The sequence below is a fragment of the Mytilus trossulus genome, chromosome 1 (genome assembly GCF_036588685.1).
Source record: "Mytilus trossulus isolate FHL-02 chromosome 1, PNRI_Mtr1.1.1.hap1, whole genome shotgun sequence".
Taxonomy (NCBI): domain Eukaryota; kingdom Metazoa; phylum Mollusca; class Bivalvia; order Mytilida; family Mytilidae; genus Mytilus; species Mytilus trossulus.
This window is the reverse complement of record NC_086373.1, coordinates 86,754,843-86,768,156: the sequence shown is the minus strand read 5'-3', so window position 1 is coordinate 86,768,156 and position 13,314 is coordinate 86,754,843. Positions and strand designations below refer to the sequence as shown.

Below are 13,314 nucleotides of genomic sequence, written 5' to 3'. Positions count from 1 at the left end.
CTCTAAATTTGGATTGTGATTAAATAGTTGACACAGCATAGGTTTCTGACACAGAATGAATGTGTTCTAATGAACTTAAAATTTTGGTTTTCTCTTAGAGCAATTCACTATGCTGTTAAATATTAATCCTCTCAAAAAAATGTTTGAAGAAATTTTCTTTTTATTTATGAAATTTCAAATGAGAAAAATTGAACCCAATTTTTTTCATCACATCCCCCTTTCCCTTATTCCAAAACTAATCTCAATTAAAATTTCTAATGGAGTTTGCAACAATAACTACTCATTTAAATACATCATAAAATATTAAGATGTAAACTAGAGGCTCTAAAGAGCCTGTGTCGCTCACCTTGGTCTATGTGAATATTAAACAAAGGAAGCAGATTGAAAATTGACTACAAAGATCAATAGCTCCTACAGGGGTCAATTGACCATTTCGTTCATGTTGACTTATTTGTAGATCTTACTTTGCTGAAAATTATTGCTGTTTATAGTTTACCTATATCTATAATAATATTCAATATAATAACCAAAAACAGCAAAATTTCCTTAAAATTACCAATTCAGGGGCCGCAACCCAAAAACAGGTTGTCCAATTCATCTGAAAATTTCAGGGCAGATAGATCTTGACCTGATTAACAATTTTACTTCATGTCAGATTTTCTCTAAATTATTTGGTTTTTGAGTTATAAGCCAAAAACTGCATTTTACCCCTATGTTCTATTTTTAGCCGTGGCGGCCATCTTGGTTTGATGGCCAGGTCACCAGACACATTTTTTAAACAAGAAACCCCAAAGATGATTGTGGCCAAGTTTGGATCAATTTGGCACAGCAGTTTCAGAGAAGAAGATTTTAGTAAAAGATATATAAAATTTACGAAAAATGGTTAAAAATTGACTTTAAAGGGCAATAACTCATAAAGAGGTCAACTGACCATTTTGGTCATGTTGACTTATTTGTAACTCTGACCTTGCTGAACATTATTGCTGTTTACAGTTTACCTACATCTATAATAATATTCAATATAATAACCAAAAACAGCAAAATTTCCTTAAAATTAACAATTCAGGGTCCGCAACCCAAAAACAGGTTGTCCAATTCATCTGAAAATTTCAGGGCAGATAGATCTTCACCTGATTAACAATTTTATCCAATGTCAGATTTGCTCTAAATGCTTTGGTTTTTGAGTTATAAGCCAAAAACTGCATTTTACCCCTATGTTCTATTTATAGCCATGGCGGTCATCTTGGTTAGTTGGCGGGGTCACCGGACACAATTTTTAAACTAGATACCCCAATGATGATTGTGGCCAAGTTTCAAATAATTTGGTCCAGCAGTTTCAGAGGAGAAGATTTTTCTAAAAGATTACTAAGATTTACGAAAAATGGTTAAAAATTTACTATAAAGGGCAATAACTCCTAAAGTGGTCAACTGATCATTTTGGTCATGTTGACTTATTTGTAGATCTTACTTTGCTGAACATTATTGCTTTTTACAGTTTATCTCTATCTAAAATAATATTCAAGATAATAACCAAAAACAACAAAATTTCCTTAAAATTACCAATTCAGGGGCAGCAACCTAACAACGGAATGTCAGATTCATCTGAAAATTTCAGAGCAGATAGATCTTAACCTGATTAACAATATTATCCATGTCCGATCTGCCCTAAATGCTTTGGTTTTTGAGTTATAAGCCAAAAACTGCATTTTACCCCTATGTTCTATTTATAGCCATGGCGGCCATCTTGGTTAGTTGGCGGGGTCACCGGACACAATTTTTAAACTAGATACCCCAATGATGATTGTGGCCAAGTTTGGTTAAATTTGGCCTAGTAGTTTCAGAGGAGAAGATTTTTGTAAAAGTTAACGCCGGACGCAGGACGACGACGGACGACGACGACGGACGACGCCGGACGCCGGACGCCAAGTGATGAGAAAAGCTCACTTGGCCCTTCGGGCCAGGTGAGCTAAAAAACTGCTTGTTATCACTGAATGGTAAAGATTATTTTAATTTATCAGTTGGTAGTAACTAGAGGCTCTAAAGAGCCTGTGTCGCTCACCTTGGTCTATGTGAATATTAAACAAAGGAAGCAGATTGAAAATTGACTACAAAGGTCAATAACTCCTACAGGGGTCAATTGACCATTTCGTTCATGTTGACTTATTTGTAGATCTTACTTTGCTGAACATTATTGCTGTTTACAGTTTACCTATTTCTATAATAATATTCAATATAATAACCAAAAACAGCAAAATTTCCTTAAAATTACCAATTCAGGGGCCGCAACCCAAAAAACAGGTTGTCCAATTCATCTGAAAATTTCAGGGCAGATAGATCTTGACCTGATTAACAATTTTACTTCATGTCAGATTTTCTCTAAATTATTTGGTTTTTGAGTTATAAGCCAAAAACTGCATTTTACCCCTATGTTCTATTTTTAGCCGTGGCGGCCATCTTGGTTTGATGGCCAGGTCACGCCACACATTTTTTAAACAAGAAACCCCAAAGATGATTGTGGCCAAGTTTGGATCAATTTGGCACAGCAGTTTCAGAGAAGAAGATTTAAGTAAAAGATATATAAAATTTACGAAAAAATGGTTAAAAATTGACTTTAAAGGGCAATAACTCCTAAAGAGGTCAACTGACCATTTTGGTCATGTTGACTTATTTGCAAATCTGACCTTGCTGAACATTATTGCTGTTTACAGTTTACCTATATCTATAATAATATTCAATATAATAACCAAAAACAGCAAAATTTCCTTCAAATTACCAATTCAGGGGCCGCAACCCCAAAACAGGTTGTCCAATTCATCTGAAAATTTCAGGGCAGATAGATCTTCACCTGATTAACAATTTTACCCACTGTCAGATTTGCTCTAAATGCTTTGATTTTTGAGTTATAAGCCAAAAACTGCATTTTACCCCTATGTTCTATTTATAGCCATGGCGGTCATCTTGGTTAGTTGGCGGGGTCACCGGACACAATTTTTAAACTAGATACCCCAATGATGATTGTGGCCAAGTTTCAAATAATTTGGCCCAGCAGTTTCAGAGGAGAAGATTTTTCTAAAAGATTACTAAGATTTACGAAAAATGGTTAAAAATTGACTATAAAGGGCAATAACTCCTAAAGTGGTCAACTGATCATTTTGGTCATGTTGACTTATTTGTAGATCTTACTTTGCTGAACATTATTGCCTTTTACAGTTTATCTCTATCTGAAATAATATTCAAGATAATAACCAAAAACAACAAAATTTCCTTAAAATTACCAATTCAGGGGCAGCAACCTAACAACAGAATGTCAGATTCATCTGAAAATTTCGGGGCAGATAGATCTTCACCTGATTAACAATATTACCCCATGTCAGATTTGCCCTAAATGCTTTGGTTTTTGAGTTATAAGCCAAAAACTGCATTTTACCCCTATGTTCTATTTATAGCCATGGTGGCCATCTTGGTTAGTTGGCGGGGTCACCGGACACAATTTTTAAACTAGATACCCCAATGATGATTGTGGCCAAGTTTGGTTAAATTTGGCCCAGTAGTTTCAGAGGAGAAGATTTTTGTAAAAGTTAACGACGGACGACGACGACGGACGACGACGGACGCCGCCGGACGCCGGACGCAAAGTGATGAGAAAAGCTCACTTGGCCCTTCGGGCCAGGTGAGCTAAAAAGTGAATATACATTGTATATTAATTATAACAAAGATTTAAGTTGATTCTAGACAAAGAAAGATAACTCCAATTAAAAAAAAATCTTGCTATTGCACAATATTGTGCCATTAGATATTTCTTGCTTACTATTCTGGACAAAGAAAGATATCTCTAATTTAAAAATAAATTGCTATTTCACAATATTGTGCAATTAGATATTTCTTGCCATTGCGCAGTACTGTGCAATTGAAAAGACTTGCTATTGCACAATACTTAATATAATAATTTTAGATCCTGATTTGGACCAACTTGAAACCTGGGCCCATAATCAAAAATCTAAGTACATGTTTGGACTCAGCATATCAAAGAACCCCAAGATTTCAATTTTTGTTAAAATCAAACTAAGTTTAATTTTGGACCCTTTGGACTTTAATGTAGACCAATTTGAAAACAGGACCAGAAATGAAAAATCTACATACACAGTTAGATTTGGCGTATCAAAGAACCCCATTTATTCAATTTTTGATGAAATCAAACAAAGTTTAATTTTGGACCCCGATTTGGACCAACTTGAAAACTGGGCCAATAATCAAGAATCTAAGTACATTTTTAGATTCAGCATATCAAAGAACCCAACCGATTCATTTTTTGTCAAAATCAAACTAAGTTTAATTTTGGACCCTTTGGACCTTAATGTAGACCAATTTGAAAACGGGACCAAAAGTTAAGAATCTACATACACAGTTAGATTCGACATATCAAAGAACCCCAATTATTCAATTTTGATGAAATCAAACAAAGTTTTATTTTGGACCCTTTGGGCCCCTTATTCCTAAACTGTTGGGACCAAAACTCCCAAAATTAATCCCAACCTTTCTTTTGTGGTCATAAACCTTGTGTCAAAATTTCATAGATTTCTATTAACTTAAACTAAAGTTATAGTGCGAAAACCAAGAAAATGCTTATTTGTGCCCTTTTTGGCCCCTAATTCCTAAAATGTTGAGACCAAAACTCCCAAAATCAATACCAACCTTCCTTTTGTGGTCATAAACCTTGTGTTAAAATTTCATAGATTTCTATTCACTTTTACTAAAGTTAGAGTGCGAAAACTAAAAGCAGACGACGACGCCAACGTGATAGCAATATACAACGAAAAATGTTTCAAATTTTGCAGTTGTTTAAAAACCTGTGTTATAAGACCATTAATTTTAGATCCCTCTGTAATAGATTTCAAATAAATTGAACCTGTATTAAAAGACCACCTGTCTTAAGAGACCACATTTTTGCTCTCCTTTTTTTAATAAGCAGTCTCTTAAAACGGGTTAGACTGTATTCCACTGTGATTCATTAGGTAAACAATTAATATGGCAAGAAATGCTTCACATCATACATCTACTGGATATAAAAGGAAAAATTAGTCATTACATTGATTAAAAAATGTTGACAACTGTTTCAAAATTACCACAAATACTTACTTAAAAAGAGACATGGATGGGCAAGTTGATACAGGGTTCCGACACAGAGCATGTTGTTTTCTTAGATACTCTGTCACTATCTTATCTAATGTCATATCATGATCACTTCCTTGTAATTTTAATGTGAAATTTTTACTCCTCATTGCTGGACTACAAGAAAATACACTATCTCGTTCACGTAAAAATCTAGATTTAGAATAAGTATTCTTTGGAGTGTTTGTAGGAGATCCCTGAGATTGTCTGGTGAATCTGATTGGGCCAGGTGTGCATGGAGTTGTTGACTGGCTACTGGCACTGGTTAATGGCAGAGATGGAGCACTAAAACTTGATATGGCATGAGAAGATGACGATGACATGGCGTTGAACTGTCTTGGCTGAAAAATAAAATGTGATATTTTTTTATTTTCATGGGTATTTTCGGAGCTCCTGAATTTGTTCAAACATATAAATATGGTCAAGAATTAAAGTGAACTTAAAATGAATATGTGAAAACAGTATAACACAAACTGCAGCTGTGTATTTTTTATTATCTAGAACTGAAAATTCATAATTTAGTAATTTTCACGTTTTTATCCCCATTTATCTTTCAATCTAGATCTGATAAAACTTCCTCTCGTATAAAGTTAAATACATACCATTCTACTAGGTGTGGCCTGAGGGTTCATGTAGAGTTGAGGGCTAGCAGGATGAATCATAGGAGGTGTTGTACATCGAGGTAAATTGCCTTCTTTTTGAAGCATACTAGCAGTGTCCATTAATCCTGAAATAGATAGATTTCATATACTTACACAAAATACATAGAAATATGGTTGTATTAACCTTTTCATCCACAGCATTCATGCTTAGGTACAACTGTGTGACGATGACTTCTCTGGTCATATTAATGCAACACATATTGTAAAGTATTACATTTTCCAAGAGTTCAGTTGTTCTATTTCTTGGGCCGATCTATTTGTGAGGTTTAGTTTCATATCTTTCTTCTCTTTAATTTTGATGTATATTTAATCAAATTTTTGTGGGGTAAGGCCTTCATGACTATACCTGAATTCAAAATTAGTGAAATAAAACACCATGATTGCATACTTCATCATCATATTTTGCAAAATTAAAGTTCAAATTAAACGTTGCCTTTTAATATTGAAAATGGTCTTCTACTGCCCACAGTTGTAGTTCAGAAAGAGTGTTTTTTTTAATTCAGTGAATACAGCAGTGAACATTAACATCAATTGACAATATCATTACCATTTTTCTGTAGATGATCATGTATTAGCTGTAACAATTCTTTTTCTGAATATCTAATCTTAGTGTGAGCAACAATGTCAGCCTGAAATAAGTAAAAAGATCAATTAATTATGTGGAAGTAAACAATTCAATTGCAAGTTGGTTAAAAGTTCAATTACATATAAGTTAGAAGTTCCTTAATGTTATAATGTTATTAGTTCAAAGGTTTGACAACATTTATTAACATTTTCCTCAGTTTTTTTTGTTAACCTTTGTCATTTCTTTTTCATCTCCAGAACATGAGTCAAGTTCAAACAAGTGAATCTTGTAGCTACTGCTCACTAATTTTACCCCTGGCTGCTAAAAGTATAAGGTTAACAGAAAGTTGTTCAGTGAATCTAAAAACACATCACTTTGTATTGCTGACTCATATGAGCCCTGAAACCAAATTTCAGAAATCCTGAGAAAGATGCGACAAAACATATTCATGGGATAGATGGATGGACGGACAGAGAGAGGTGAAACAGTACACCCCCGCTTTTTTTAAAGCAGGGGTATAATAAAACAGTTAGTCCACTTATTTAAAGCTAGGGTATAATAATGAAATCATAAGAAACAAATCTTCAATCTATATACTTTAGATAACACATCCACAGGAAAAAAGAAAATAGTACATACCCTTCTTATTTCATCAAGTGAAGCATCAAAATTAGCACTAGCTAGTTTTCCTGAGACCCTCTCCATTAAGTCACTGGCATATCTACAAAACTTGATAAATTCTTGTTGTTTGTCCTGCAAAACTGGTTCCTTCATTAAATCTATGTAAAAAAGTTAAAGAATGTTAAAGTAGTTTTGATTTAGTATGGAAGTAAGCTCAATTGTATAAATTAAATCACTTCAAAATAAATGTGTTAATCAAAGCACTTGTTGGAATAGAAAGAAGAATGGATATTGTGTATCAATCAGCAACACAAAATCTTGTATTGCAGTTCTTATACTCTGTCACATTAAGACCTTCAACATGGAGCAAATACTCACAACTCACAGCAAGTTCAAGATCTTTTTTAGAACTGGTTTAAGCATAATTATTGCTTGGTGTTGATCATGCTATGTCTATTCACTAAAGAACAACACTGCTTGGTAATAAAAAGAAATCATAAAATTTATCAGGTTGGAAACTCTATTTCTAACCACTGAAAGGGATGTACATGTGTATGAGATTTGGTGAAGATGACTTTTACTCCTGCTGATTTTATTCCTATCAAAACTATGTTATTTTAATGAAGCATAATGTATCATAACAAATTGACTTAGTGCATAACTTACATTGTATCTGTCCATTAGTAAAGAGAGGTAGTTTACTGATAATCTGTCTTACTGTTTCTGATCTGGAAAGACCCAGTAATGCCTGAAAATAAGTTTATTCAATGTTAAAAAATATTCAGTCAACACCAAAATAATTTTGGCACTTACTGACAAGGGACAATGGGTGACACAACAGGACTGAATGAGTACCTTTCATAATTTTGGCTGCTATTAACAATCTTTCAAAGACAAATGTCATTTTCATGTGTAATTATCTATTGTTAAAACATTTATTATTTGACTAACCTTACAGGCTAATGCCCTGATAGAATCAGCATCTGTTATTGGTGTTTTAATAGATAACAACTTCAGCAGTACCTAGAAGGAAAATTGTGTAACATAGAAATAAAAGATGTCAAAGTAATGTTAAATCTATTTCTGAATGGAATTGACAAGTACTGAATTCAGTCATTTGTTATCCATTTTTTATCTCTCTAAAATCAGGATTGCTATCAGGTACATATAGGATAGCTAATATCTTTATAAGTTATCAAACAAAAATATCTTTCTCATATCTAAGGGTTGATCAATAAAGTTATAAATTAAAAGTATCTTTCTCACATTTAAGGACTTCAAACCTATATAGGGAAGAACAAACTGACATACATGATTTCCCATCCTTTCCAGCTTAGCAGAGAGTGCAAAAAATATCAAATTAAGGAGACTGGCAGGTACAAAAATTTGAGCAAAAAATCAAACATTTGTTTTTTTCATTACAATTTTTTTTTATTACACTATTAGTTATTACTTTATGATATGATACAACCAGATGCTCCGCAGGGCGTAGCTTTATACGACCGCAGAGGTTGAACCCTGAACGGTTGGGGCAAGTATGGACACAACATTCAAGCTGGATTCCGCTCTAAATTTGGATTGTGATTAAATAGTTGACACAGCATAGGTTTCTGACACAGAATGAATGTATTCAAATGAACTTAAAATTTTTGTTTTCTCTTAGAGCAATTCACTATGCTGTTGAATATTAATCCTCTCAAAAAAATGTTTGAAGAAATTTTCTTTTTATTTATGAAATTTTAAATGAGAAAAATTGAACCCAATTTTTTATTCACATCCCCCTTTCCCTTATTCCAAAACTAATTTCAATTAAAATATTCTAATGGAGTTTGCAACAATTACTACTCATTTAAATACATCATAAAATATTAAGATGTAAAAAAACTGCTTGTTATCACTGAATGGTAAAGATTATTTAAATTTATCAGTTGGTAGTAAAAAGTGAATATACATTGTATATTGTATATAACAAAGATTTAAGTTGATTCTGGACAAAGAAAGATAACTCCAATTGAAAAAAATTCTTGCAGATATTTCTTGCTTACTATACTGGACAAAGAAAGATAACTCTTAATTAAAAAAAAAAATTGCTATTTCACTATATTGTGAAATTAGATATTTCTTGCCATTGCACAATACTGTGCAATTGAAAAGACTTGCTATTGCACAATACTTAATATAATAATTTTAGATCCTGATTTGGACCAACTTGAAAACTGGGCCCATAATCAAAAATCTAAGTACATGTTTAGATTCAGCATATCAAAGAGGCCCAAGAATTTAATTTTTGTTAAAATCAAACTTAGTTTAATTTTGGACCCTTTGCACTTTAATTTAGACCAATTTTAAAACTGGGCCAAAAATTAAGAATCTACATACACAGTTAGATTTGGCATATCAAAGAACCCCAATTATTCAATTTTTGATGAAATCAAACAATGTTTAATTTTGGACCTCGATTTGGGCCAACTTGAAAACTGGGCCAATAATCAAAAATCTAAGTACATTTTTAGATTCAGCATATCAAAGAACCCCAAGGTTTCAATTTTTGTTAAAATCAAACTAAGTTTAATTTTGGACCCTTTGGACCTTAATGTAGACCAATTTGAAAACGGGACCAAAAATTAAGAATCTACATACACAGTTAGATTCGGCATATTAAAGAACCCCAATTATTCAATTTTGATGAAATCAAACAAAGTTTAATTTTGGACCCTTTGGGCCCCTTTTTCCTTAACTGTTGGGACCAAAACTCCCAAAATCAATACCAACCTTCCTTTTATAGTCATAAACCTTATGTTTAAATTTCATAGATTTCTATTTACTTATACTAACGCTATGGTGCGAAAACCAAGAAAAATGCTTATTTGAGTCCCTTTTTGGCCCCTAATTCCTAAACTGTTGGGACCGAAACTCCCAAAATCAATACCAACCTTCCTTTTGTGGTCATAAACATTGTGTTTAAATTTCATTGATTTCTATTAACTTTAACTAAAGTTATTGTGCGAAAACCAAGAATAATGCTTATTTGGGCCCTTTTTTGGCCCCTAATTCCTAAACTGTTGAAACCAAAACTCCCAAAATCAATCCCAACCTTTCTTTTGTGGTCATAAACCTTGTGTCAAAATTTCATAGATTTCTATTAACTTAAACTAAAGTTATAGTGCGAAAACAAAGAAAATGCTTATTTGGGCCCTTTTTGGCCCCTAATTCCTAAAATGTTGGGACCAAAACTCCCAAAATCAATACCAGCCTTCCTTTTATGGTCATAAACCTTGTGTTAAAATTTCATAGATTTCTATTCACTTTTACTAAAGTTAGAGTGCGAAAACTAAAAGTATTCGGACGACGACGACGACGACGACGACGACGACGCCAACGTGATAGCAATATACGACGAAAATTTTTTCAAAATTTGCGGTCGTATAAAAATGAACCAAACAAATCGAATCGGTTTGGCCCCAGACGACTTTTAAAATGTTTATATCATTGAAAAAGCTCCAAATTATCTCCCTTTGCTGCAAAAATGCTATTTTTTGGCATTAGAATTGAAATTATCTTTTTTTAATCATCGGCGACCTATATTTTTTATTCTTGTTTTCAAATAAGCTATACATAAACTAAATAGTTGTAAAATTAAAGCGATTTCTTTAATGAAATTCTATTATAAAGTTGACAATTTAGCATATCATCCAAATAACAAAATGGAGTGACTGAATTTCCTATTTCTATCAGCGACTTACTTACCATAATGCCATTGTTAATTCTGATACCATTCCACATCTTACTGAGAATATCTTCTCCCATCTTTGAGTTTATCTTCTTCCTACTCCCCACACTCATGTATCGACCTACACCAGCTCCATACTATAAAAACAACTTGTATAACTTAATTTAACATTGGTCTGGGATTTTTTGCAGTTTGAAAATTACAATGACAGTAATGATGAATAGACGAAGTAAAGCCAATATTTCCTTTCCAATTCTATTTTCTGTAAATTCAGAAGTTATTGCGAGGTTTTTATTATTGCGAAAAATGCGACAGCGTTGTTAACACAATAGTTTAAACTCGCATTTTGAAATATTTTATATGAATTAAACAGGATTTTTCTCAAAATCGTAAAAATCAAAATTGCATTTCTGTCTAGAATGACAAAATCGCAATAATAAATGCATGCAATAATTTCTGAATTTACAGTATATGGAAATAATCTTAATCTTGAATGTGTCATACATATATATATGTTAAATTGATAAATAAATTGAAAATTCAGAATTATTGTGATTTAAAATCTTACCCTTTCTATAGGACCACACACACAATTTATTAAAATCTTACCCTTTCTATAGGACCACACACACAATTTATGAGAGCATTCAATGCTGACTTCTGTACTTCTGGTTCTGCTAATGTTTCACCATCAGCTAAATTTATAAATATGCTGAAATAGAAATTAACAGGGATAAAAGTCACAAAATCAAAAATGGCCTGAAATGCAAATGTTTTTTTTTTTAAGATATCGAACATGTGTACTGAGTTTGAAGTTTGTGTGTAAACTACCTTAAACCAATTTTTTAACCCAATAATGAATTGATGCCACACTATACATTTTTGTGTTCAGTAAACGTTGGAATATGAGTCAAACTCTTATTTGGAATATTTTTATATTATATAAAGTTCAAAGCAACATAAACTTTTCTATGAAGTTTCAAGTTGAGTTGACCACAACTTCATGGTAAACTAACTTACATAAAACTTGCTAGAAAAAGTTAAAAGACTAGAAAACATTATGTGCTTCTATCATCATAATATTCAAGTTCACTTTCTAATTAAAATCTGCTAACCATCTAAGTGATCTTTTGTTTGCCTCAAAAGTGAGAGGTTTTGTATTTTTAACAGAAACATACTTCATATAATAACTTTTATTAGTCTGGTGTTACACATCCATTCATCATACCTGATGGCAGGATAAACCAAATTTTCTGGAACTGTAATATTTTGCAGTAAAGCTAACTGTGTCCTTGGTGTAACTGTACACACTGTGAAAATATCTAATGTATTCTTAACTGTCTCTGACCTAAAACACAAAGAAAGTAAAAGATGCTTTTATGGAATATATCACATGTATTTCAAATTTATTTCATATATATATATATGTACATAGTAATTTAAGTTAGAATAGGATTTTACTAAGTTCAGTAAAAAACATCATCAGCTAAGATTCAAAATTTATATGTACTACTAGAACACACCCGTGATATCATGCCGATTATAAGATACACCGTTTTCTGTCTGCTTTCAAATCTTTCTGTTTGAACTCGTCGAACTGGAACTTATCAATTATTGGTAATATTAATTATTTGGAAAACAAAACGTCCTGGAATGGAGTATTTTTCAATCAATAGCATTGTCCTATATTAGTTATAAATAAAGTTGAATTCTTTGATTCGCTGTTTTACGTGATGCCCGCTATAACACACCCGTGATATCATGCCGATTATAAGATACACCGTTTTCCGTCTGCTTTCAAATCTTTCTGTTTGAACCCGTCGAACTGGAACTTATCAATTATTGGTGATATTAATTATTTGGAAAACAAAAGGTCCTGGAATGGAGTATTTTTCAATCAATAGCATTGTCCTATATTAGTTATAAATAAAGTTGAATTCTTAGATTCGCTGTTTAACGTGATGCCCGCTAACAAATTGAAACCTGTACTACCTATACGCCTTATTTTTAGTCCAGATTTTTAGTATTCGTATTATTATCTTAGAAAGTCTTACTGATTAAAATACTACAATAGGTAACAATTTGACAATTTAGTAGTGTCAACCCTGTGATTAATTTATTACCCGTGTATATATATATACAGCATATTAATTCTGAATACACTTTTTGCTGGTGCGCCTTTCAGATGCGGAACGTACAGATAAGGTAATAGGTAACAGGTGAATATACTACTGGTATCGGTATCGGACTCGACCCGGAACTTCTTAATTATTGGCAATATTAATTACGTGGGAAACAAAAGGGCCTGGAGAGGTGTAATTTTTAATCTACACCTTTGTACTATATTAGTTATATATAGAGTTGAATTCTTTGATTCGTCGTTTTTACGTGATGACGGCTGACAAATTGGACCTCGTAATTTTAGTATTATAGATGCTTTTGAACCATTTTAAATATTAGTTATTTCTTTAAAAAAAACTAAAACCACTTTATTTACCTTATAGTATGTGTGTTTGCCATTACTGAAAGCCATTAATGAATTTCAGGTGTGTATTTTTCATTTTTCT

General features: G+C 32.5%; 1 protein-coding gene across 2 annotated transcripts in view; it reads right to left on the bottom strand.

The window, feature by feature from the left end:
- LOC134688133 (DDB1- and CUL4-associated factor 1-like) overlaps positions 1-13,314 on the bottom strand; it is a 46,698-nt gene that overhangs the window by 12,722 nt on the left and 20,662 nt on the right. For both annotated transcript variants that reach the window (XM_063548608.1, XM_063548612.1), the window contains exons 15-23: positions 11,976-12,095; positions 11,357-11,459; positions 10,765-10,884; positions 7,969-8,040; positions 7,684-7,765; positions 7,036-7,175; positions 6,379-6,460; positions 5,772-5,896; positions 5,137-5,510 (exon numbers count right to left, since the gene is read on the bottom strand). In XM_063548608.1, coding sequence (XP_063404678.1) covers positions 5,137-5,510; positions 5,772-5,896; positions 6,379-6,460; positions 7,036-7,175; positions 7,684-7,765; positions 7,969-8,040; positions 10,765-10,884; positions 11,357-11,459; positions 11,976-12,095 — 1,218 coding nt within the window. The remainder of the gene's footprint in view (positions 1-5,136; positions 5,511-5,771; positions 5,897-6,378; positions 6,461-7,035; positions 7,176-7,683; positions 7,766-7,968; positions 8,041-10,764; positions 10,885-11,356; positions 11,460-11,975; positions 12,096-13,314) is intronic.